Below are 21382 nucleotides of genomic sequence, written 5' to 3'. Positions count from 1 at the left end.
GCCCGGTGCGGAACCAGGATCGGTCGGCAGAAAGCCTGCGCCCTGACAGCGAAGGCGGTGAACGCGGGCACAACAGCGGGCACGGGGCACTTGTTCTCGGCAAATAGCGGCCTGCTGACGTTTTTCACCAATTGACGGTTGTTCCGCCTCTTATCGGTGCCTCCGGTTTTCTTATCGGTACACCCATAGAAGCCCAGCCGATAGAGCTTGATATTTTTTCCCTCGATGCGGGAGCGCATTGGGAATTGGTGCATCTACAGAAGACCCATTGCAGAACATTGGGCCTTAACAACTAGAGTTGCAAGACATTGTCGCAACAATGGCAAAGGGGTATGCTCACATTTCGTCATGCACAAAGTAAATTCCCAAATAAATCACTAACCCTTCCGCAGAAGCACAAAACTCGCCGCCTCGGGCAAGGCCATTGACCCCACTCTCGATGCCCTTTTCGCATCCAGTGTAAGTCCTTTACAAATCCACGAATAGGATCAAAATTTCTCTAACCAAGACCAGGCCGGTCCCGTTAAAGCTCCCGAGAAGACAAGTCAACCCGAAAAATCCACACCAAAGGCAAGGGCCGAGCCCCAATCCTCCGATTTCGACGAGGAACTTCCAGACGCCGACGAGGGAGACGATGAGGAGTTGTCCGAGCTTGGTAGTGACGAGGATGTTGATCTCGACGATATTGCCGAGGACGAGTCGGACGCTGAGGACGTAGAGGAGGAAGCCTCAGAGCCAGCCCCAAAGGTGAAGAAGGAACGGAAGCGCAAGCGCGTAGAGGACGATATCGAGGGCAAGTACCTGAGCAAGCTCGCGGAGGCAGAAGTAACGGAGAAGCCGGCCGGAAAACGCAGCAAGACGGATACCGAGAGCAAAGAAGATGGCGAAGAGGCGACCTCTGAAACGTCGTCCGACGCCGAAGCGCCCCTCGTCCACGAGTCGCTTGCCGCTGACGCCAAGACCAAGGTGAAGGATAGCGAGATGGAGAAGGCGAGCCGTACCGTGTTCCTCTCCAATGTCGCATCCGATGCCATCGACAGCAAGTCGGCCAAGCGTACCCTCGAGGCCCACCTCGTCAGCGTCCTCGACAAGGACGCCACACCGCCGCAGAAGATTGAGTCGATCCGCTTCCGCTCCATCGCGTTCTCCGGCGGCGCTCTCCCCAAGCGCGCGGCCTATATCACAAAGTCCCTCATGAACGAGACGACAAAGTCGGCCAACGCCTACGTCGTTTTCTCCACACCTGCTGCCGCGCGCAAGGTCTGCGCCGAGCTCAACGGCACCATCGTCCTCGACCGCCACCTGCGTGTCGACAGCGTCGCTCACCCGGCGCCCACGGATCACCGCCGCTGCGTTTTCGTCGGAAACCTGGGCTTCATCGACGACGAGACCATCCTTACCACCAACGAGGAGGGCGAGACAGTCCAGAAGAAGCGTACCAAGGTCCCCGCCGACATCGAGGAGGGCCTCTGGAGGACGTTTGGCAAGCACGCCGGCAAGGTCGAGAACGTACGCGTTGTGCGCGACCCCAAGACGAGAGTGGGCAAAGGATTCGCCTACGTTCAGTTCTACGTAAGCACCTGCACTCCCTTCAATGATTTCTACACAAGAAAAATCAAAGAAGGAAAACCAGACTGACAAAAGACAGGATGGAAACCACGTCGAAGCCGCCCTCCTCCTGGATGGCAAGAAATACCCTCCCATGCTCCCCCGCATCATGCGCGTAACCCGCGCCAAGGCCCCTCACAAGACGGCCCTGGCCATGGAGCGCACGAACAAGGCCAGAGCAGCCCAATCGGGCGGTCCCGGCGCGCCCGGTAACACAAAGTACCGCGCCAAGATCACCCCCGAGCAGCAGTCCAAGGCCGGCCGCGCGGCGCGCCTGCTGGGCCGCTCCGGCGCCAACCGCGAGCGCCTCGGCGAGAGAGGCGACAGAGGGAAGCCCCGCGCCCCGGGTAACGGCTCCGGCGCCGTCCCTAAGGACGACATGAAGGCGCCCGAGGACTTCATCTTCGAGGGCCGTCGCGCCAGCGCCAAAGACGGCAGGCCGAAGGACCTCAAGTTCAACAAGCGGAGCAAGCCCAAGGGCGGTGGCGTCAAGAAGTCGAAGCCTGTCGGCCGTGGCGCCAAGAGAGCGGCGGAGTGGAAGAAGAAGAAAAACTGAAGTGGATATAGAAAGAGGGAGATAAATGTCTCACATGTAAAAAGGTCATGGGATACCAAAAGTGGGCAACGATAAGCGTCGGGGGAAAGGCGTCAAAAGAATAATAATCATTTTCCAGAACAAGTGCTTATCCACGTTTGCCAGTGGGGTGCGCCTCAGCAATGTCCCATCTGAATAGCATGTAGTCGTCGTAATCTTATCGTCACATCATTCCCAAGCGTTTTGGATAACGGATCCATTTACAATTGACTACTTTGAATCCCAAGAGGCTCTCGTCAGACCGGTCAGGGGGTTACCAAGTATGTACTTGTGTGAAAAAGAAAGTGACTTGGGTCTCATCTATTATCAACTCGAGCTTGACTCCGAAATATCCTTTCAATGGGTCATGGCGTAACCCAGTGCCTTTCCGCGAATCCATGTCCATTCAGCGAGAACGACATCTGAGAAATTTACCGGTCCAGCCCTCCAACGGCCGCCAAAAAACCAAGGTTTTGCATGCAGTTCGTGTCGCCCAAGGCTGCTACCGAGTTGGACATTGTTCGTCGCAGCAACCGGTGTACTGCGAAACGGGAAAAAAAAGAAACGTGGCCGTCTCCGGTATCTGCTTAGTACTCGGCGTCGTCCTCATCGGCCTCGAAGGAGTCGGCAGCAACCTCCTCGTAATCCTTCTCGAGCGCAGCAAGATCCTCACGGGCCTCGCTGAACTCACCCTCCTCCATACCCTCACCAACATACCAGTGAACGAAGGCGCGCTTGCTGTACATGAGATCGAACTTGTGGTCCAGTCTCGACCAGGCCTCGGCGATGGCGGTGGTATTGGACAGCATGGAGACAGAGCGGTCGACGGAGGCAAGACCACCATCGCCGGCGGCGGCAGGCACAGCCATGGGCTTCTGGTAGTTGATGCCGAGCTTGAAACCAGTGGGGCACCACTCGACGAGGTTGAAGGAAGACTTGGCCTTGAGGGCGGCGATGGCAGCGTTGCAGTCGCGGGGGACAACATCTCCACGGTAGAGAAGGGCGACGGCCATGTACTTGCCGTTGCGGGGATCGCAGACGACCATCTGGTTGTTGGGCTCGAAGCCTGATCTTCGTTAGTCTCTTAGGGCCTGTAAGCGGGTGAAGGCGTTACATACATTGGAAGGTAAGCTCCTGAACCTTGAAGCTCTCGTGAGAGCTCTTGTTGGCCGAGATGACAGGAGCGTAGCTGATGAGGGGGTAGTGGATACGGGGGTAGGGAACCAAGTTGGTTTGGAACTCGTTCAGATCGACGTTGAGGGCACCGTCGAAGCGGAGGGACGAGGTGATGGAGCTGACGACCTGGGCGATCAGGCGGTTCAGGTGTTCGTAGCCAGGACGGGGGATGTCAAGGTTGCGACGGCAGATGTCGTAGACAGCCTCGTTGTCGACGAGGAAGGTGCAGTCCGAGTTCTCGATGGTGCTGTGGGTGGACAGGACAGCGTTGTAGGGCTCAACAACGGCGGTCGAGACGCGCGGGGCGGGGTAGACAGCGAACTCGAGCTTCGACTTCTTGCCGTACTCGGTGGAGAGACGCTCGAGCAGGAGGGCACCAAAGCCGGAGCCGGTACCGCCACCGAAGGAGTGGAAGATCAGGAATCCCTGGAGGGAGTGACAGTTGTCTGTAGAGTCGTTGGTCAGTCAGGCTTCTGAAAGCGGCGGACAAGGGGAGACGAACCAGCGACGCGGCGGACGCGGTCAATGACATTGTCAACCATCTCCTTGCCAATGGTGTAGTGGCCACGGGCGTAGTTGTTGGCGGCATCCTCCTTGCCGCTGATCAACAGCTCGGGGTGGAAAAGCTGGCGGTAGCCGCCAGTTCGGATCTCGTCGATGGGAGAGGGGTCGAGGTCGACGAAGAGGGAACGAGGAACGTATTTGCCATTGCTAGTCTCGGTAAAGAACGTCTCGTAAGAACCGCCATCAACGACATCCTTGGCATTGGGGTCGGGACGACCATCGGAGCCGAGGCCGTGCTCGAGGAGGTAACTGCGCAATGGATTGGGTGGTCAGCTTCACGGAGTTTTCCCTGTCGTATCGGTATCAGGAAGGGACGGGACGGGCAGGGACGTACAGCTCCCAAGCAGAGTTACCCAGCTGGGTACCGGCCTGACCGAGATGAAGGTGAAGAATCTGGAGACATTGCCGTCAGTACTAGAGCCGCACACCGAGATCAAGGTATGATGGGACAGCTAAGCAGATTTCAGGGGTTTGCCTTGGTAGCAGTAGCAGTAGCGACAGCGGCAAATGGGAAGCCAAAGCCAGCCTATGATGCCACTGGAGAGCTGCCACGATGGGGGTTTAGGAAGACAGAAAGCAAAACAGAAAAAGGGAGAAAGGGCATTGCGTCCAACTTACCTCGCCCTTCATTGTGTACTGTGGCTCAACGAGTCTTGGGGGATGCTGCGACGCAAAGTGGAATGGAGAAGGGGAATATTTTCACGCGCGCAGCGCAGAGTTGAGGTTCGGAAGAGCTAGGGGGAAAGGGCGGTGTTGGTGATGGTTTTCAGAGGTTTGGAGGGTCACTTTGTTGTGGACAAGGCGGGGCACAACCAACAAGGCCAACCAGTGGCACAATAGGCTTCGAGGCAGAGGACAGGCCCCCCCTTTCTTCACTGGGTTTAGTGTCTGTCTGCCAGACTGCCACTGCTAGGTTCTGTAGCCTTAGTGGTGTTGGGAAGAGGTAGGTCTCTAGCACAAAAACGAATGCGGGGGGCTATATCATCCAATCAGATAGTGGTGACACTCTCACCGCTACATGGTCTGAGCGTGATTCCCTTTTTGTCTATTGGGCCAAGTTCAGGGGTAAAGATATCCACGACTGCTGCCACCTGCCATCAACCACAGAACCCCTGGCAGATGTGAATTGAGGCCACACCAGGCAATCGAAAGAAATCGCATCCTGCCAGCATTTTTTGCCTGATGAGCAAGGTTAAGAGACAGAGAAAGAGTGACATGCACAGAAACCTGGCTTTGTTTTACTCTATCTTTCCATAGTCATCGCTCACAATCAAACATGCATTGATTACCATAAACAGCATAAAGTCGGTCTGTGCGGCAAATCCAGGGTCCATGGCATTGACTTTGTGAGGAAAAAGAGGGTCTGCAACTGGAGACTTCTTGAGCGTTGGGTCTTGTGGCATGGCGAAATCATTCTGCCACTTGCTGCACCAGCAGAAACCCCGAGGGACGTAAATAGGTATATTATCATGTAGGATGTAGGATGCAGTCCCCATTCCCGACCCAGGCTGCCAGGCAGCTAGCCGGCAGTTGGTAGGCACCTACCTACCTTACCCGTGATTTCTGTCCCACGGTCGGTAGGATCCGCGCGATCTTGAGAGGGGCCGAGCCGGACTCAGCCCCACTCCCTGTTTCCGTGATAGTTCGCCTTCAACGAAATGTGCTTAAGATCGCTATTGTGTCCGGCATGCTACATTGATTCTGATTCCTTATATGGCTTTGCTGTTCTAAAGACACTAGATCCATACAGAGGTAAAGCAGTTGACACTCAAGGATACAGTAACCTGATCTATCAGCTGGTTACAAATACTATGCAAGACTGACGATACAAGACGCTGAATGCAGTTGAATGATCAAGTGAAAATTGAAAAGGACACGAACTTGTATGTACAGGTATCCTCTTGTAACTTTCTGTAGACACTTCACCTTGTGCAAGGCGTCTCATTGTCCACTTAAAGCTTTAAAGCCAGCTTCCCTATTTAAACTAGCCTGATGATTTTCGTCTAGTAGCTAATTCTGACCGTGCTGGAACAAAACAACCATTTCCACACCTACAGCCCCAAGAGTGTCAATCTAGGACATGTCCACTCCCAACCCACAACTAAAGTACAACTTGCGCAAGTGACAGAGTTCATCCTGTTGTTTTCTTTCCCTGAGATTAGTGATGCCTGTTCCTAATGCACACCAGCAGCATGCAGATGTGCGCAAAATACGGACCCTTAGCGGCAGGACATTCACAAGTGCCTCAAAATGCCACGGTGCCATGTTCCGACATCGTTCCGACTTCAAACCCAGCACCTCAAGGGAAATCAGAGACTCCAATTAGGGCATCCAGCTCCAATGGCTTTCCAGGGTAAGTAACGTAACCCGCAAATGCAACCCTTTAAGAATGGGCGCAGGTCCTTTCAGCGCATCCAGAACGTCACCAAACCAGGATGTTTAGGCTGCAAAAAAAAAAAAAAAAAACACCCTCTGGACACGTTTTGCCAAATCGGGGCGGCGGATCATGGTATAGAGGAATAGCAAAACCTTCCGGCAGATTCTGTAAGAGTGACAGATATAAGGCTGTGGGGCGTCTCGAAGTCTCCGGTGGACGCGGCTGAGGTTGAGAAGATCTTTCTTGTTATGCTGTTCCACCCCGACATATATATTAGGACTTTTGCAGTGTACGCAAAGATGAGATGCGACCATGAAAAGAAGTTCGTTTGGAAAGCCTAGAAGACTTTGAATTTGAGGGCTCTCCGTAGAGGCCTCGCGAGACTCAGAAAGCAATACGTCCGGTTGGCCTGAAGAATGATGGTGCAGTGCCGGTTGCGTTGCCGGTTGTGTTGCCGTCCAGAGAACTGCAGAGGAGGAGTCCGTCATTGTATGCTGTATCGTCAGATTCAATCTTCAACATTAGAGCACTGGAATACGAACGCTATTGAACGCTCCAGGCTGAATCATCTCGAGTTGTACGGGGGTTGTCGATAGTCGTGATTAGGGGCCGAGGTTCGGTCTGCGATTTCGCAATACCGTAGCCTGCTGCTGCTGATATTGGGCAATTCTAAGAAGAAATAAATTAGAAGAAACTAGAATTGAATGCCGGACGACCAAAATGTTTGAAGTTTGGTGGTGTCACGTCGAAATTGATGAGGTTTGGATGGTTGATCCACGAGAAACCAGCCACACGACGAATGCAACAGGAGATAATCGACCAGTTAAGGCGCGGCTTGCATCTGAAAATCGGCCTGCTTTCAAAGGAAGGAGTGTGTGCTAACTGCCTTAAGGTAGACACACTTGCAGTTGCCACCTGCTTCGCCTAAAGCTCTTCGTAAGGTAAGGTAAGCAGGTATGAGGGGACTGACCAGCCAATCGTCTTGCAGGTGTTTCTCAACTCTCGAAGTCACGGGGCAAGGGCGGCGAAGTTTGCAGATTCCAGGAAGTGAGTGTCTCTGGAAGTTGACTGATTGGGGAGTTGGTGGTCTTGGCTCGCTATGTTGGCAAGTTGCAACCCACATCTCCGCTCCTCCTCGATCAAGGTAATATCATCAAGCAAGAAATTAGCAACTACTAAACATGAACGGTCGATGTCGTTAAATTAAATCCTCACCTTGATGCCTAGGGTTGACACCAGGTCATTGGCATCCTCCGTGAGGTGAGATGGAAGGATTTCTCACCACCTATACCTGTCTCCAGGAGGATGTACTAACACCATGTGTCTTACGCCTGCATCTTAGAAAAGTTCTCTCATCTCCCGTCGGGAAACAAGGTAAAGTAATGTGGGTTCTTCACCTATCTTCCTTGCGTTCAGGCTATGATGTACAACAATCAGGAGTGCGTCACCTTTCCTCACCAGGGGAGGAGGGCAGCCGAATCCGCAGTCAAGGAATCCCCGCTCGGCCAAGCCATTCGGATACTTTCCATGCAGTTTGCTCGGGTAGCAACCGGAGGCGCGGACGCGTCTACAAAGCTTCTGCCCCCCTTCCCTAATAATTGACATTGAAACTCTACCCTTAATGTAAAGGCTCACAATATATCGTCCTCAATGCTATACCCTTTTTATTTATGGCCCTTCAGACAGTTGTATTGTATTTTTCGAGCTAGTTGGGTTGTACCCAACGTTTTGGGTTCTGCAGAAGAATAACATCGACAGGGTGACGGAGAGCGAGAATAGTTGAATGTCTCGCCTCACGATATGAATCGACCCGACCTGACAGAGGGTTTTCGACAGCGACAGCAGGCCCCTTTTCGCCAGTCACCAAAGAAAGGCCTCCCTCTGTTGTTGTCTTGTTCATGCGAAATCACTGAGATTTGGGTCTAAACAGTAATTTCTCACTCATAATCTGAGCTCCCGTGACTCCCTGCTCCGCGGCTCAAGGTGGTTTTCGTACAAATTATATTACAAGCAAGTCCGATCTCGTCATACTCATCCATCGAGTGTCCTGCACCTTTGTAATGGGTTCAGTAGAAAAGAACTGGGCAACAGGCGCCAGCCATGGTGAGACAGAGATCGAAAGGAACCATACCTGCCCCAGCAGGCGGCTATCCAGAACATGATCGAATGCAGGCGAACGAGACCGCCTTTGGAGAGGCAAGGCGTCGGTGTGGTAGAAGGATGCTGGTTTCGGTCGAGGTCACAGCTGTTACGTACACGTAAGTCTCGGCGTAGACAGTCTGATAGAACGAGAATCGTGAGTCAATTGAACTACCAACATGGGACAGAAGCTTCAGCCTAGAAACTCCGGGCTGGGACACGCTGTGCCGAACCTTGGATTATTCCGCGCCAAACATTGTTCACCCGTATCATAGTTTCTTGTTCAGTCCAGTTAAAGCCAACAAGAATAAAACAACTAGGGGAGACATCCAATGTAGAGAGATAGGGGGTATGGAGCCGTACATTCCTCTCGTTCAATGGTTACTGGGTCATCCATGGAGTGTATTGTACGTCCAGCCTACGTGGTTTCGATGTAGCACTGGAAAATACTCACAAAAAATTGCCGATTTTGCTAAACTGAAGACTTCAGAGCTGCTGGAGGGCCAAGAGGCTACACAGAATTGAGTTCGGTCACCCATTGCCCTGAATGCATGTCGAACATAGAGGACATCTGAAGACGGTGTTCAATCCAAATGATTACAGAGCATCCTTTGACTTGGTGTTTTCGCTGTGATAATTCGATGTAAGCCCCGGGTGCAATCAGCGGCTTGGAAAATTCTATCGTATCCGGCTGCTCGGCTCAGGAACAGCATGGATAGCAGTGATGCAAAACCCGATAGTTCAGGTCTTCAAGAGGTCAAGCTACACCTGACGTTAGTGGAATCGGTGACAGTAGAGACCGATTCCGAGGCCAACACGAGTTGTGGCGCCGTGGACTACCAGAATGGAGACTAGTGGTTTTTTCACGTCGAAAGAAAACCACCGATGCTAGTCAAGGACGTTCTTTTGTCGTTTGCGCCGTTTTCTCGGTACTCCTCTTCCTGCACAAAACAAAGACACAAGTTCTTTGTGATTCTGTTGAACTACAGGATGACACGTTATTTCTATCTTTGTCCTCCCAGACTAATGATGTAAGTTTAAATAGTTGACAGACGGGCGAAGCTCAAGCGTGTATGCTCGAAAATTTGGTCCCTAGTGAGGCCGAGATACGCCTCTCTCGGCCTTCGAACCCGTTTAGTCTTGCCGATGTCCCGGAAGCCGACCACTGGTTCGGTTTTCCTCATGGTTCAGGAAATATTTTGGACTGACTCTTGGACTTGAATTGTGGCCAAGGGTTGCTATATAACGCTGCCGATATCCAGCTGTTTCTGTCTAGTTGCTCACAATCTTCACACACTCCTTCATCACATCAACCACTTCACTCACTCCATTTATATTCTCGTCTTGAAAACTTTCCAACATGCACACACTCATTGTCCTGGCCTCTTTGGTGGTATCTGGTGTAGCGCAGTTGATGACTCCGTCTGACCTGGCCACGATTCCCGCCCCGGACTTACAAACTGTTCCAGTCGGCGTCGGCAACCAGACTGTCCCTGTTTCGGCCACGACCTCGAAGCGGGCTCTCAGAAAGCTGTTTGCTCGCGATTGTGACACCCTGCCCCCCGGAAGCGGCCCTGTTCCTTCCGTCGATACAGACCAAGGATTCCTGGCTTACTCCAGCTTGTCCAACGCCGCGTTACAGGCCACCACTCCGCCTGGGTGGTATCAAACCTTCCAGAACCTGCAGTCTGCCACTTCGGCTTCGATCTACCAAGGCTACAAGACTTATTCAAACTACGATACCGCTCGATGCGCAGCCGACTGTGCCCAAATTTCCGGATGCACAGCTTTCAACATCTTCTTCGAGAGAGATCCTAGCCAAGACCCCGGCCTGGCCTGCCCCAACCCTTCGAGCACAACTGTCATCAAGTGTAGCTTCTGGGGTGTTGGAATCGGCCCGTCCACTGCCACGAACAATGGTCAGTGGAGGAAGGACTTTCACATCGTTATTGCTGGGTCAAACGGATACCAGCTTTCGGCGCCTACATACAGCGTTTCCGGCTACAACTCATCTTTCACCAACGCGGCCACCATCAACGCCCCGACCAGCTGCAACAGCTACATCACATACAAGTCTCACACTAACCAAGCGTACGATCCTTCCCTATGCGCCGATGACTGCGCTGCACAGAGGCAAGAGACGAACCCGTTCAATGGCCTTCGATGCCGCTTTTTCACCAGCTACCTGCTCGTGAAGAACGGTGTTGTCCAGGCGCAGATCTGTGCTCTATACTCGCGCACCTGGGACCAGAGCTACGCGACGAACACGGGATACTCGTCCGGCTCAGACGTTTACACGATCCAATACGCCTACTCTTACACATATTCCGCTGACATCGGCAACTTCAACTGTCCCCAAGGCGGTTCTGCGACTACTCCTTCCCCGGTTGCTTCTGTCGCAACGACCTCGATCACGCCGATCAGCACATCCAACTCAGTTACCGCCACCACAACTGTCACGACTAACAAGCCTACCACACTGTCCACATCTTCTGTCAAGCCTACCACATTGGCCACGTCTTCTGCCAAGCCTACTACATCCGCCATCACGGGTGGAGCGAATGGATCGCCCCTGACGAGTTGCCCAAGCCCGGTAAGCTATGTCGTTGGCTACCAGGGTGGCCTGTATGCTGTCTGTCTCGATACCGACTTCCAAATCCCCAGCCCGCAGATCTACTATGGCTACAAGTCCAACCGGGACTGCGTCTCCCAATGCGAGGCAACGGCGGGTTGCACCAAGGCCGTGTTCAAACTGTCCACCCAGACATGCTACCTGAAGGGCAGCCCCAGCGTTCCCGCTTCGAACTGGGCCGTCAACCAGGGGTTTCAGACGCTGGTCAAGGTGGCTGACGGTACCCCCCTCAACAGTTGTCTGGCACCCACCTACACTGTCACCTCTGGCAGGACTGTCTACCAGGTCTGTCCCAGCAGCGATTTCACGAACAACCCAGCCACAGACATCTGGTACGGCGTCGCCAGTGATGCCGCCTGCATTGCTCTATGCCAGACGAGAAATGGATGTACCAAGATAGTGTACAACTTCGTCACCAAGACCTGCTACAACAAGGGGAACCCTTCGTTGGCCAGCACTGGCTGGCACGTCAACACCCAGTTCCGCGCAATCTATATCTCATAGGTGGATGCAGTCGATGCGTGGTATCAGATGGGTTGTCTGTGTTGATCAAAGAGAATAACGGTTAGAATTTCGCTCCTAGAACTTGTTTCATAGACTATTTCATTTGCTGTTGCCGGTTCATTTGTACTTATAGATAAAGGTGTTTGATAATCACGATTTTACCAATGGCGTTTTCGCACATGTTCTCATCAAATGTTGAAGTAGCTATAAATGATGTTTCTTCACTCCACCGCTTGAGCGCTTACACCGCTATTGAATGACTCGACCAACTATAAATCTCGTCCTAAACCGACTTACAACATACCAAACACTATGGATGGTGGAGCGACACGTTGCGGAGAGAGTATGCTCGTGCACACTAGGGCCTCTGACTCTGTGGGAATGATGATTGTGCGATGCGCACACCTAGAGCTGTTTGCTGTTCTATGTACCGTGTCCATTCTGTTCATGACAAACTATTCGATGCATTTTATGACCCATTCAAACCAAAACAAACAACTGTGAACCCAAACTCTTCGAGCCGGACAGAAGACGTGGGGTTTGAGTATGGGTCCTATCTGTCTTTGACTACCTCCGTAAGAGAGGGAGAGAGAAAGAGAGACATATCAGCTGTAAGTTCTTCCGCCCTGCCTCAAAGACAAGGGATGAAGTCTTTTAACAGGTGTTGATACTACTCTGAAGGTCCCATGGCCCCATTACACTTATGCAGCCTTCGTCTAGCAACCCTTTTTCAAACCACCTGGTCAGAAATAAGGGCTGCTCAACCAAGTTATCTATCACTCGCCGACAACGGCCTCCGATTCCGAGTCGCTTTGGGGGGGGGGACTAGATGCAGTAAGGTTCTGACAAAGTGGCCCCTCCCTACATGCTGCACGTCTCGTGTAGCACGAATCCGGTTATGCGGGGAAGGGTTGCCAGGGGGGGAGGATGGATGGAGAGAAGCCTCCCAGCCAATCATGTGTATAAACATCGCAAATGATGATTACTTGCCTACCTACGCAAGGTACGGATCTGAGATACCCGATCAGTAAGGGGAAGAGATCCGAGAGAGCTGTGAGCTCTTTACACAAGCAACGCCAATCACACACACGCGTGCCGGTTTCGGGTCGCATGGGACGAAAGCATACAGGGCGAAATCGCATGACAAGTCTTGTGAGCCCTGCCCCTCTCTTCATCCCCTTCGTCTTCGTCGTCGTCGTCGTCGTCGTCGTCATGGTTACTTGAGGTGGGCGATGACGGCGATGGGCAAGAAGTTGTGGTGACACCGTCCTCATGCTTGTAGCTCGCGGACTGAGTGCGCCGCTCGGTAAGAATACGAATAAGAGATCCCCGCCCGGGAGCCCAGGTCGAGATCTACTGTTACATTTGGGTAGTGGGGGCCACCAAAGCTACTCTGCCCCCCTTCCCTCGGATGTCATGGCCTCACCGCTGGTAGGTTCAGATTGAGACTAATGAGCCTGAAGCGCAAAAGACCGACGAGAGGTCGGGGGGCAAAGTGAGGTTCCCAAAATAAAAAAAATAAAAAAATTAGGTTCTCTAGCGCATTGATCGGTTCGAATTTCAACTGCAACTTACAGGTATTGATTGATCCAAGCTCTCACAATGGAAAAAAGACACTACATAAAAGGTATCCGGCCCCTCCCCCCCCTCTCCTCTCCTCTCTTCGACTTACTGCGTCATGGAAAAACAAGCTTCTTCCCCAACTGCACTTCCAGTCTTCGCCCGCGTTTGCTAACAGCGTCGGATTGTGTGAATTCCACGCGGGTAAGTCGACCTTGGGCATCTTCAAACGCACGAGGCCGCGGCGGACGATGTCGATCAACATGGCTGTAGGATCATGGACAGCCAGCATTGCCCTCGGCTTGGTGACGGTCCTGCTGGCGTACCTTTGGAAGATCAACCGTGCCATGGCCACCACCCACCCTGAGGCTCTGCAGATATCGCCGGATCGATGGACGCCAGAGCAGGTCAAGCGTACTTTTGAGCGTGTGGAGAAGCAGCCCATCGACTGGACGCCGTATTTGCCGCCCAAACTAGACAGACGTTACATTGTTGTCGGCGGCTCCGGTATGCATCTCCTCCTTCGTGGCCGTGCGGCACACACACACACACACACTCCGCTGACTCTCGATGCCGTGTAGGTCTGGTTGGAGGGCAGCTTGTCATTCAGCTCATAGCGCGTGGCCACTCTCCCACGGCCATTCGAATCATCGACTTTCGCAAGCCTGGACGAGACGACATGAGTGAGGGCCCCGTGTCCGAGGTCGATTTCGCCCAGGCCGATATCTCCTCGGAATCGGCAACCTTGGCCGCATTCGCGAAACCGTGGCCCAAGTCTGTGGCCCATCTTCCCCTGACCGTGTTCCATACCGCCGCCGTCATCCGCCCTTCGGAGCGTAGTCCGTTGGTCTATGACCGCTGCTCCCGGGTCAACACGACCGGGACTGCCCATGTGGTTGCCGCCGCCAAAACCGCTGGCGCCGATGTTCTCGTCTTCACCTCGTCCTGCAGCGTCGCGCTGAAGCCCGTCAATTTTTTCAATGCCCTCTGGAAGCAGTGGCCGACAAACTTCTTCCAGGTCCTGGACGAGGTGGACTTCCAGAAGCCGCTGCGGCCCCACGAGGAGTTCTTTGCCAACTACGCCAAGACGAAAGCCGAGGCGGAGCGTCTCGTCTGCAGCGAGAACAACATCCCGCAGGATCCCTTGCAGGCAGGCGGCTTCCGCACCGGGGCCATTAGACCGGGAAATGCCATCTACGGGCACAAGGACGACTACCTTGTCGGCGCAACGGTGCGCATGGCCAGCTTCCCGACCTTCACCGCGCCCTTCATGCAGAACTGGGTGCATGGAGGCAACGTGGCCCTGGCGCATCTGCAATACGAGGCAGCTCTTCTCGGACCACACGCTCACAAAGTGGCTGCTCGGCCGTTCTTGGTCACGGACGGCGGCCCGCCCCCGGTGTTTCAGGACTTTTATACGCTCGTCCACTCTCTCAGCGTGACGCCCTTCCATGTGCAGTACCCGCCGCCGCTACTCCTGCTGTTGGTGGCTCATTGCATAGAAGCGTATTGCTTGTTGATATGGCGGGTGCCAATGCTGCAAAGGGTCTTGCCGGAACCTCAAATGCCCTTGTCCATGCTGCAACCGGCCAGCATAGCTGGGTCTATCAACGCCATAATCAACGACTCCGATGCGCGTAGACGGGTAGAAGACGGCGGGCTGGGATACCAGGCCAAGTGCACAACCATGGAAGGGCTGTGCATGCAGCTGGGTGCGTGGAACCGATGGGTGAGGAGCGGTGGCGGAGAGTTGAGCGGCGAGAAGGGCGTGGTGAAAGGCGTGCTCGAGGTCGGGGCAGAACCTGTCGCGAGAAGAGCCTAGGGATGTAAAGGCCCGGGCTTTGAGAGCAGCTGGGCAGCTGCTGGTGATGACCAAATCGTCTTGCGAGCTTTGGAATTGCACACAGCTAGCCGCTACGGCGACGATCAAGCTAGTACTTCACGCTGCCTTGATGCTGGCCTCGATACAGAAGAGGATGACAATATAGAGCGAACCGCAATTCAGATCACGTCTCTACTAAGCGATACGGTGGATACTCTCTGTGTTTTCCCTCCGCATCTATCCCTTAAATGAAACTGTGTTGTTGTCACGATGGACGACGTTACGGTGCGAGCACAGAGATACGGAACCTGGATCCCCGTCCCGTCCCGTCCCCCAGAGCCGCGGGCGTGCCAAGCTGGCAGCGTTGGGGGCGGCTGCATGGCGCCGAAGATCCTTTCTTATTCCAAGGCAGATTGGCAATGGAATTCTCCAGAATCCCCATCACAACGAGTTTAGGGCATTCACAGGCGAACAGAACCGGCAGGAACGCCGCCTTGGTTCATTGACTTACCAGGACGACAGATCTCGACGAGGAAGCCCACCGACCCAGCCATACACCAGGACCTGTCCCAACTAACGGCGGCGGCGGCAAAATGCTGGCTGGTTCGTTCGTAAGCTTGGTGGTGGGGGGCCAGGGGGGGGGGGACGTCGTATCGGTAATCCGGTCTACACAAATGTTGCGAACAGTAACCGTATATGGAGGAACTGCGGGAAAATGTACACGTGTAGCTCGGGGTGGTTGGTGAGGGTGGGTTGATACGATGAATGCAGCCGAAGGGCGTGGAGAAATACGTGTCGTCGAACAGACGCGGTGGATAGTCGATTGTGATGGTGGTGTCGGATGGGAACTCCGGGGCGACTTGGCAATGACTTGCGACTGATAGGTGTTCTACGTCTGGATTGACGTTGGAAGGAGCCGATGGGGCCAGGACAAAGAGTTGCTTAGTTGCTGAACGGCCACTTTGGCACAGAGAAAGGCCAGAGACCACCGTTGCGGCGAGAACCCAGGCTGGGGAAGTCCCTTTTCAGACTAGTATTTCGAAGGCCCGGAAGGCGAGCAGCTTTCGATGACGATGACCAGACACGGGATTGACCGACGTGATTGGGCAGTAAGCTTGCAAATTGTGGCTAGCTCTGCGCTAAAGAACGTGGCAAGCATCTAGTTTACAGTCAGGTACGGTACGACAGGTGCTTGGACTGAACGGCGTTGCCGAATCAGGAGACTCTCTTCCCAGGTAATGACCCATCACTTTTGCAGGGCGGCCTCCTTGCGCCGCAATTGCTAGTTGGCGTCCGAAGGCGCTGGGGCTTTGGGCATTAACCTCCGCTCGCGCCGGGCTTGCTCCACGATAAGGCGGGTATGTATTTGTAAGGCCAGCGGGACAGGGTATTAGACTGGAGCCGAGTTGGACCGATTGCCATGAGACATCGGGCTGTTGGGGCCGCCCATGGCATATATGACATGTGTGCCGTGCGATGATCGATTGCTGGGTTCATCTGCGCTGGTGCAAGACGCTTTGAGTGCAAAAGGGGACTCGTGACCAGAAACAGGCCATCGCACAAGAAAATGACGGAAAATCAGTAAAAGAGACGACAGCAAGACGACGCCAAGAAGAAGGCGACGCAACACGATGCAGTTCGATTCGGAAGAGGAGACATTGGCGGACGCAAATGGCAGGCGCCCTGCCAAAGCATCCGAGGGGGAAGAGGTGGTGATGATGGCGGTGATGGATGTGGAGGACTGGTGGGGGAGGCTGGTATTGACGGTGATGGCCGCCTGATCGCAAGCACTGGAACAAAGATTGCGGAGAGGATGCCGTGGAATTGGTCGCTGTTCGTTGGATGCGCCGGGAAACCATTGAATCTGACAAGATGCAGTAGCCAAAATGCCAATCAATTGACAACGGAGAGCCGGAGCGAAACGGATTGCGTCCAAATGATTGGCGATAGATACCCATGTCCCCATACAATCTGCAGGTACCTACCCACCTGGGTACAATGCAGACTTACTGCAAGTCGCATATCTGTGGCTGGTGAGCACAGAGCGCTAGTCTCCATTCGGCCTGTGTATTCATTGTGGGCCGAGTAGCGCAGGAACTTGAGGAGCCAGAAAGAATGAATTGCAGAAAGGTGGGGCTCTGCTGGGTAACGTTCACGTTGGCCCCGAGATGAGAGCGCGGGCCTAGGAAATAAGAGGACATGCCGGGAACGCGACTTTCACGTATGAGACAGAAACCGCGAGGAATGCGACGGCAATGGCACCGCACGCTGTGGTTATAGGCCGTATAATATACGCCGGGCATGTCATCGCTGTCATCCCATGTCGTCGCAATTGGCAGCACCCGTTCGTTCGCATTAGCGTTTTCTGGCAAAGGACGAAAGTAGAAGGAAGGGCTGAGTTAGTTAGGAATCTATCCTGTTGAAAGTCGCAAAGAAAGAAAGAAAGAAACAAGGGGGGGACGGGGAAGGGAGGACCTCCAGCTTGGACTGCCAGGTCGTGTCTGGAGTAATTATGGAAGAAGGCGGAAAAGATGCGACGACGCGGATGAGGCCATCACGAGGGTCCGACGAAAGTTTCAGTCTTCAAAGTCTGAAGCGACCAGGGCTAGGTGTGATTACCAGGGCGGCTGATACCCGCTCATCAACCGGGGGACACCCACCAGTGACCGCAGAGTCGAGTCCACTTCACTTAACAACCGACGCCGCCGTGACATCAATTGCAATGGATGTGTGGTGTGTGTGAGAACGTGAGAGATGGAACGTGAGAGATCAGAACGTGAGAGATGAGGGCAGAAATAAGGCTGGAATCGTAACCACGTCGAACGCATGGGAAGGCACTGCCTTGGCTTTGCTTGGGATGCTTGGGATGCTTGGGATGGGATAGGGATGGGAGGATGCACTCGAGCAGTGTGCAAGGATGACGAGTACGTACCTCCCCGGTCGGTCGGTTGACAACCCGCCCCTGCCGATAACAGAAAATCGTCGACTGTCTGTGCGGAGCAGCTGCCGCCTCGGTGTCGGGTTACTGAGAGCGTCTCTCACCGTGGAGGCATTCGACATTCGACGGAGATAGAAGTTACGCCAATACGACGCCAGGGAGAGCACCTTCCTGGCCGTTTCCCCTCCCCTCCCTTCCCCTCACCCCCACTCTGTGACCCGGCATGATGTGTGGATCCCAGCCACATTTGCGACTTACAATGGAAGTACCTATCGCACCTAGCTAGGTAGTGTATCCGTACGGATACACACACCTTGTTTGTGTGGGAAGGAGCCAAGACCGGCAAACTGCAACTGCCTCACACACATTGGACAGCGGGCATCGTGGGAAGGGAGAAAAACACCGCGGCCGGCCGGGCAGGTACCGCAATCAAACCATGCCTTGCCTGTCTTTCTGATGTTCACAAGAGGGAAGGTGCGGTTTCTGTTGTTCCACTAGCCACCCTTGCAAATGCTCGCTCTCTCTTCCTCTTTTTTTCCTGTCTTTTTTTTCTTCTTCCGCGTCTCTCCTCCCCCCCATTGCGCTTACCGCATTTGAGGCAAGTGCGGCCGGAGACAGAGACGTGGGAACCACACCTCTGCCTGTTGCCGTTGCTGCATGCTTGCCTCATAATAAAACCACATCGTTGCCCGCGTCGTCCGTCTGTTGTGACCTCTCTTCTACTTTTTTTCCCGCTCTCCGTCTGTCAAACATCACCAAGAAGCAGATCCGGCACAACATCTTCACGCTGCCGTCTACGATATCTCGGAACCCAAATATTGCTTGATTGATCGTCAGACAATCCCTCCGTCCATTCATCACAAACCACAAAAACAACAACAACAACAACACCGCCGCACATCCGACTATCTCTGCACCCCATCACCACTCGCCAACATGCGTACTTCCTTCGCCGTCCTGGCCCTCTCGGCCATTACTGCAGTCTCTGCTCAGCGCAAGATCTACACCGCTGCCGATATTAACGTGGGCACTGTCACGATCAACCAAAAAGGTGAGTCAATCGTTCCTTATGGTCTTTATCGACGCTCTCGACCTTGTCGTTCGCCGAGTCTTCGCGCGGTACGCCCAGACCAGCTAACAATTACTCGTAGCCAACTGGTGTGTCGCCGAGCGCAACACTTGCAAGGTTCTTTGCCAGCCCAACCCCACGACCAACGACTGCGACTCGGTAAGGCGCCCTCTTTTTTTCTTCTCTCCCAGACGCCACCGCACCGATGGACATGCCTGACATGGTTCTTCGTGGTCTACATCACACCCTGCAACCCCCCCCTCCAAGAAATACACTGACTTTTGTTGTCGTGCTAACTCCACCCAACAGACGACCCTTGAGTACTCTTGCATCTGCCCGAACGGCTCCGCACCCGGCCTTGAGTACTACGAGCAGACCATGCCCACTTTCATCTGCAACAAGGCTTTCGAGGATTGTATCGCCGCCAATGTTGGCGACAGGGCCGGCCAGACCAACTGTACCGAAAGCATTAGGTCTCAGTGCGGTACCGTCAATGCCCAGGCTGACGAAGCCTCTGGTACTACCACCTCGGCTTCAGCCTCGGCTACCAACACTCCCACTGGAACCGGCAGTGCCGATGCGGCGGCCACCACCGCTCCCAGCAGCTCCAGCTCTTCTGCTTGGGCTGCCCCGACTGCCAACCCTGCCCGCTACGGCAACGCTGCTGCCGTTGCTGCTATTGGTCTTTTCGCCTACATGCTCTAGATGTCAGGCGCCATAGACTACGACCACCCAGAGTTGTGATGGCTTCGATTGCGGCGACATGACAACAACTGCAGACTCGAGGTGGTCTTTCACTTCTCTGTATTCACATTCCCTACTAACCGATCCTGCGTGCCTACCGCGCGGCCCTAATTTTTTTTGACGAGGAATACGTGGAATTATGCGATGGAGACGATGGATATTCCCAACCTGTATGGCATTTTGAAGTTGGAGGAGGAGTCGGTGCGTTACAGGGGGTAATGGGGCCATGTCACCCCATGTTGCTTTTTTGCTCTGCATTTTGCGTTTTAGGCATGATTGACAGTCATGACGACTTCAAAGAAATGAATTAATCCCTCCCCCCGGCCCTTGTCCGTCTGCTTTTTGGGTCTTGGATCCATGTGTCGACATTGTTGGTTCAACAAAGGTCCGAGACAGCCTCTCTGGTGTTTTCTCATTGGTATGGGGCTACCCTCAGCGGGGATTTCTCTTCACTAACAACTGTCTTTGTGACCACAAACAGCAAAAGAAAATCGTCAAAGAAGAGTTGTAGCAGCGCTTCTGCCGCATTCTCTTCCGGTTTTTCAAGACAAACAGCCATGTTGAGGACGGACAGTACCGATTGTCTTCTACTGGCTCGGAATATGTTGCCTGTACGCGTTGACATTCGGAGAAGTACTTAGGTTGCCTTCGGCCACAGCCATGATAGCATCTTGAATCCCCGGCATACAATTCAGCAAGTACATTAACTACTCAACGCCGCATTGTTGACTAATTGCAGAACATTAAAAACCATATCACTCAATCCGGAAAACGCCATCGAACCCAATTTTCACCAAGATCGCCATGAGTCTCAAGAAACCTACCATGCCGCCGCGTGTGTCTCTCGGTGTCGAGCTCGAGTTCTTCGTCGCCTTCGTCCTGGAAGGAGAACCCGATCCTGATGCGGACATCAAAGACGAACTGCAGCCGCTGGTTACCGTTCCAGTGAACTGGAAAGAAACTGAGGCGTGTAGCAAGGGCAGCGTTTTGGAGAGGAAATACGAGCCGAGGATGGAGTACGTCCACGATTGTATCGAACGTGCTCTGGCCGACTCAGGGCTGCCTGTGAAGGGTGGCAAAGGGAAGTATGGTAAGCCCGGTTCAGCCCAAGCCATCCATGGTGAAGACATCATGTCAGCATTCCGGGTTGTGGATGATGTTTCTCTCCACTCGGATCACGTCGACGGATACCGCTGGCAGCGGGTCGAGCTGAACTCCCCAGCCATGTACGACATGAAACTGTCGTACGACATGATTCGGCTCGCGGTAAGTGTAATCACAACCAGCTTCCGGTGCCGAGTGAACCCCAGCTGCGGCTTTCACGTCCATGTTGGACCTGGACCGACACAGAGGATCGATGCAAGGGCTTTGCGGCAGTTCGCCGCGCTGTTGTGGGCAGCTGATCCCGTCATCAGTAGACTTCATGCCCCTTGGCGTTCTGCTGCCGCATACAGCCAATCCGCTCGAGTGAATGAGATCAACGATCTCGGGAAGGGCCATGGCCCCGCATACGCCATGGTTGACAAGCTCACTGTGCAGGGTGGCAATACCGGCGCCGAAGACGGACACAGGCAGATACACATGAGACAGACAGCCGACATGGCTCCAGCAGAGTTCAAAAAGGCCAAAGTTCTTGGGAGAGATCGTCGTCTTGGTGAGCTAATGGAAGTAGACG

The 21382-nt window shown here is 53.9% G+C and overlaps 5 protein-coding genes across 5 annotated transcripts; 4 read left to right on the top strand and 1 right to left on the bottom strand.

Moving 5' to 3' along the window:
• Positions 1-319: 319 nt before the first annotated feature.
• On the top strand, positions 320-2164 carry CH63R_11628 (RNA recognition domain-containing protein; the record flags this gene model as incomplete). Its single annotated transcript, XM_018306602.1, has 4 exons — positions 320-330; positions 393-459; positions 514-1572; positions 1649-2164. 4 exons carry the CDS (start codon positions 320-322, stop codon positions 2162-2164), a joined length of 1653 nt encoding a protein of 550 aa, XP_018153443.1.
• Positions 2165-2769: 605 nt separating this feature from the next.
• CH63R_11627 (Tubulin/FtsZ family protein) lies at positions 2770-4552 on the bottom strand (the record flags this gene model as incomplete). Its single annotated transcript, XM_018306601.1, has 5 exons — positions 2770-3248; positions 3301-3804; positions 3861-4171; positions 4257-4315; positions 4541-4552. 5 exons carry the CDS (start codon positions 4550-4552, stop codon positions 2770-2772), a joined length of 1365 nt encoding a protein of 454 aa, XP_018153442.1.
• A 5246-nt stretch (positions 4553-9798) lies between these two features.
• CH63R_11626 (Galactose oxidase) lies at positions 9799-11574 on the top strand (the record flags this gene model as incomplete). The annotated part of the gene is made up of 1 exon (XM_018306600.1): positions 9799-11574. One exon carries the CDS (start codon positions 9799-9801, stop codon positions 11572-11574), a length of 1776 nt encoding a protein of 591 aa, XP_018153441.1.
• A 1811-nt stretch (positions 11575-13385) lies between these two features.
• CH63R_11625 (3-beta hydroxysteroid dehydrogenase/isomerase) lies at positions 13386-14956 on the top strand (the record flags this gene model as incomplete). The annotated part of the gene is made up of 2 exons (XM_018306599.1): positions 13386-13641; positions 13716-14956. 2 exons carry the CDS (start codon positions 13386-13388, stop codon positions 14954-14956), a joined length of 1497 nt encoding a protein of 498 aa, XP_018153440.1.
• A 3874-nt stretch (positions 14957-18830) lies between these two features.
• On the top strand, positions 18831-19668 carry CH63R_11624 (Pci domain-containing protein; the record flags this gene model as incomplete). Its single annotated transcript, XM_018306598.1, has 3 exons — positions 18831-18945; positions 19046-19122; positions 19273-19668. The coding sequence occupies 3 exons, from the start codon at positions 18831-18833 to the stop codon at positions 19666-19668; spliced, it is 588 nt and encodes a 195-aa protein (XP_018153439.1).
• Between the last annotated feature and the right edge of the window lie 1714 nt (positions 19669-21382).

The sequence above is a fragment of the Colletotrichum higginsianum genome, chromosome 8 (genome assembly GCF_001672515.1).
Source record: "Colletotrichum higginsianum IMI 349063 chromosome 8, whole genome shotgun sequence".
NCBI lineage: Eukaryota > Fungi > Ascomycota > Sordariomycetes > Glomerellales > Glomerellaceae > Colletotrichum > Colletotrichum higginsianum.
The sequence above is the reverse complement of the archived record's forward strand: the minus strand, read 5'-3'. Positions and strand labels throughout refer to the sequence as shown.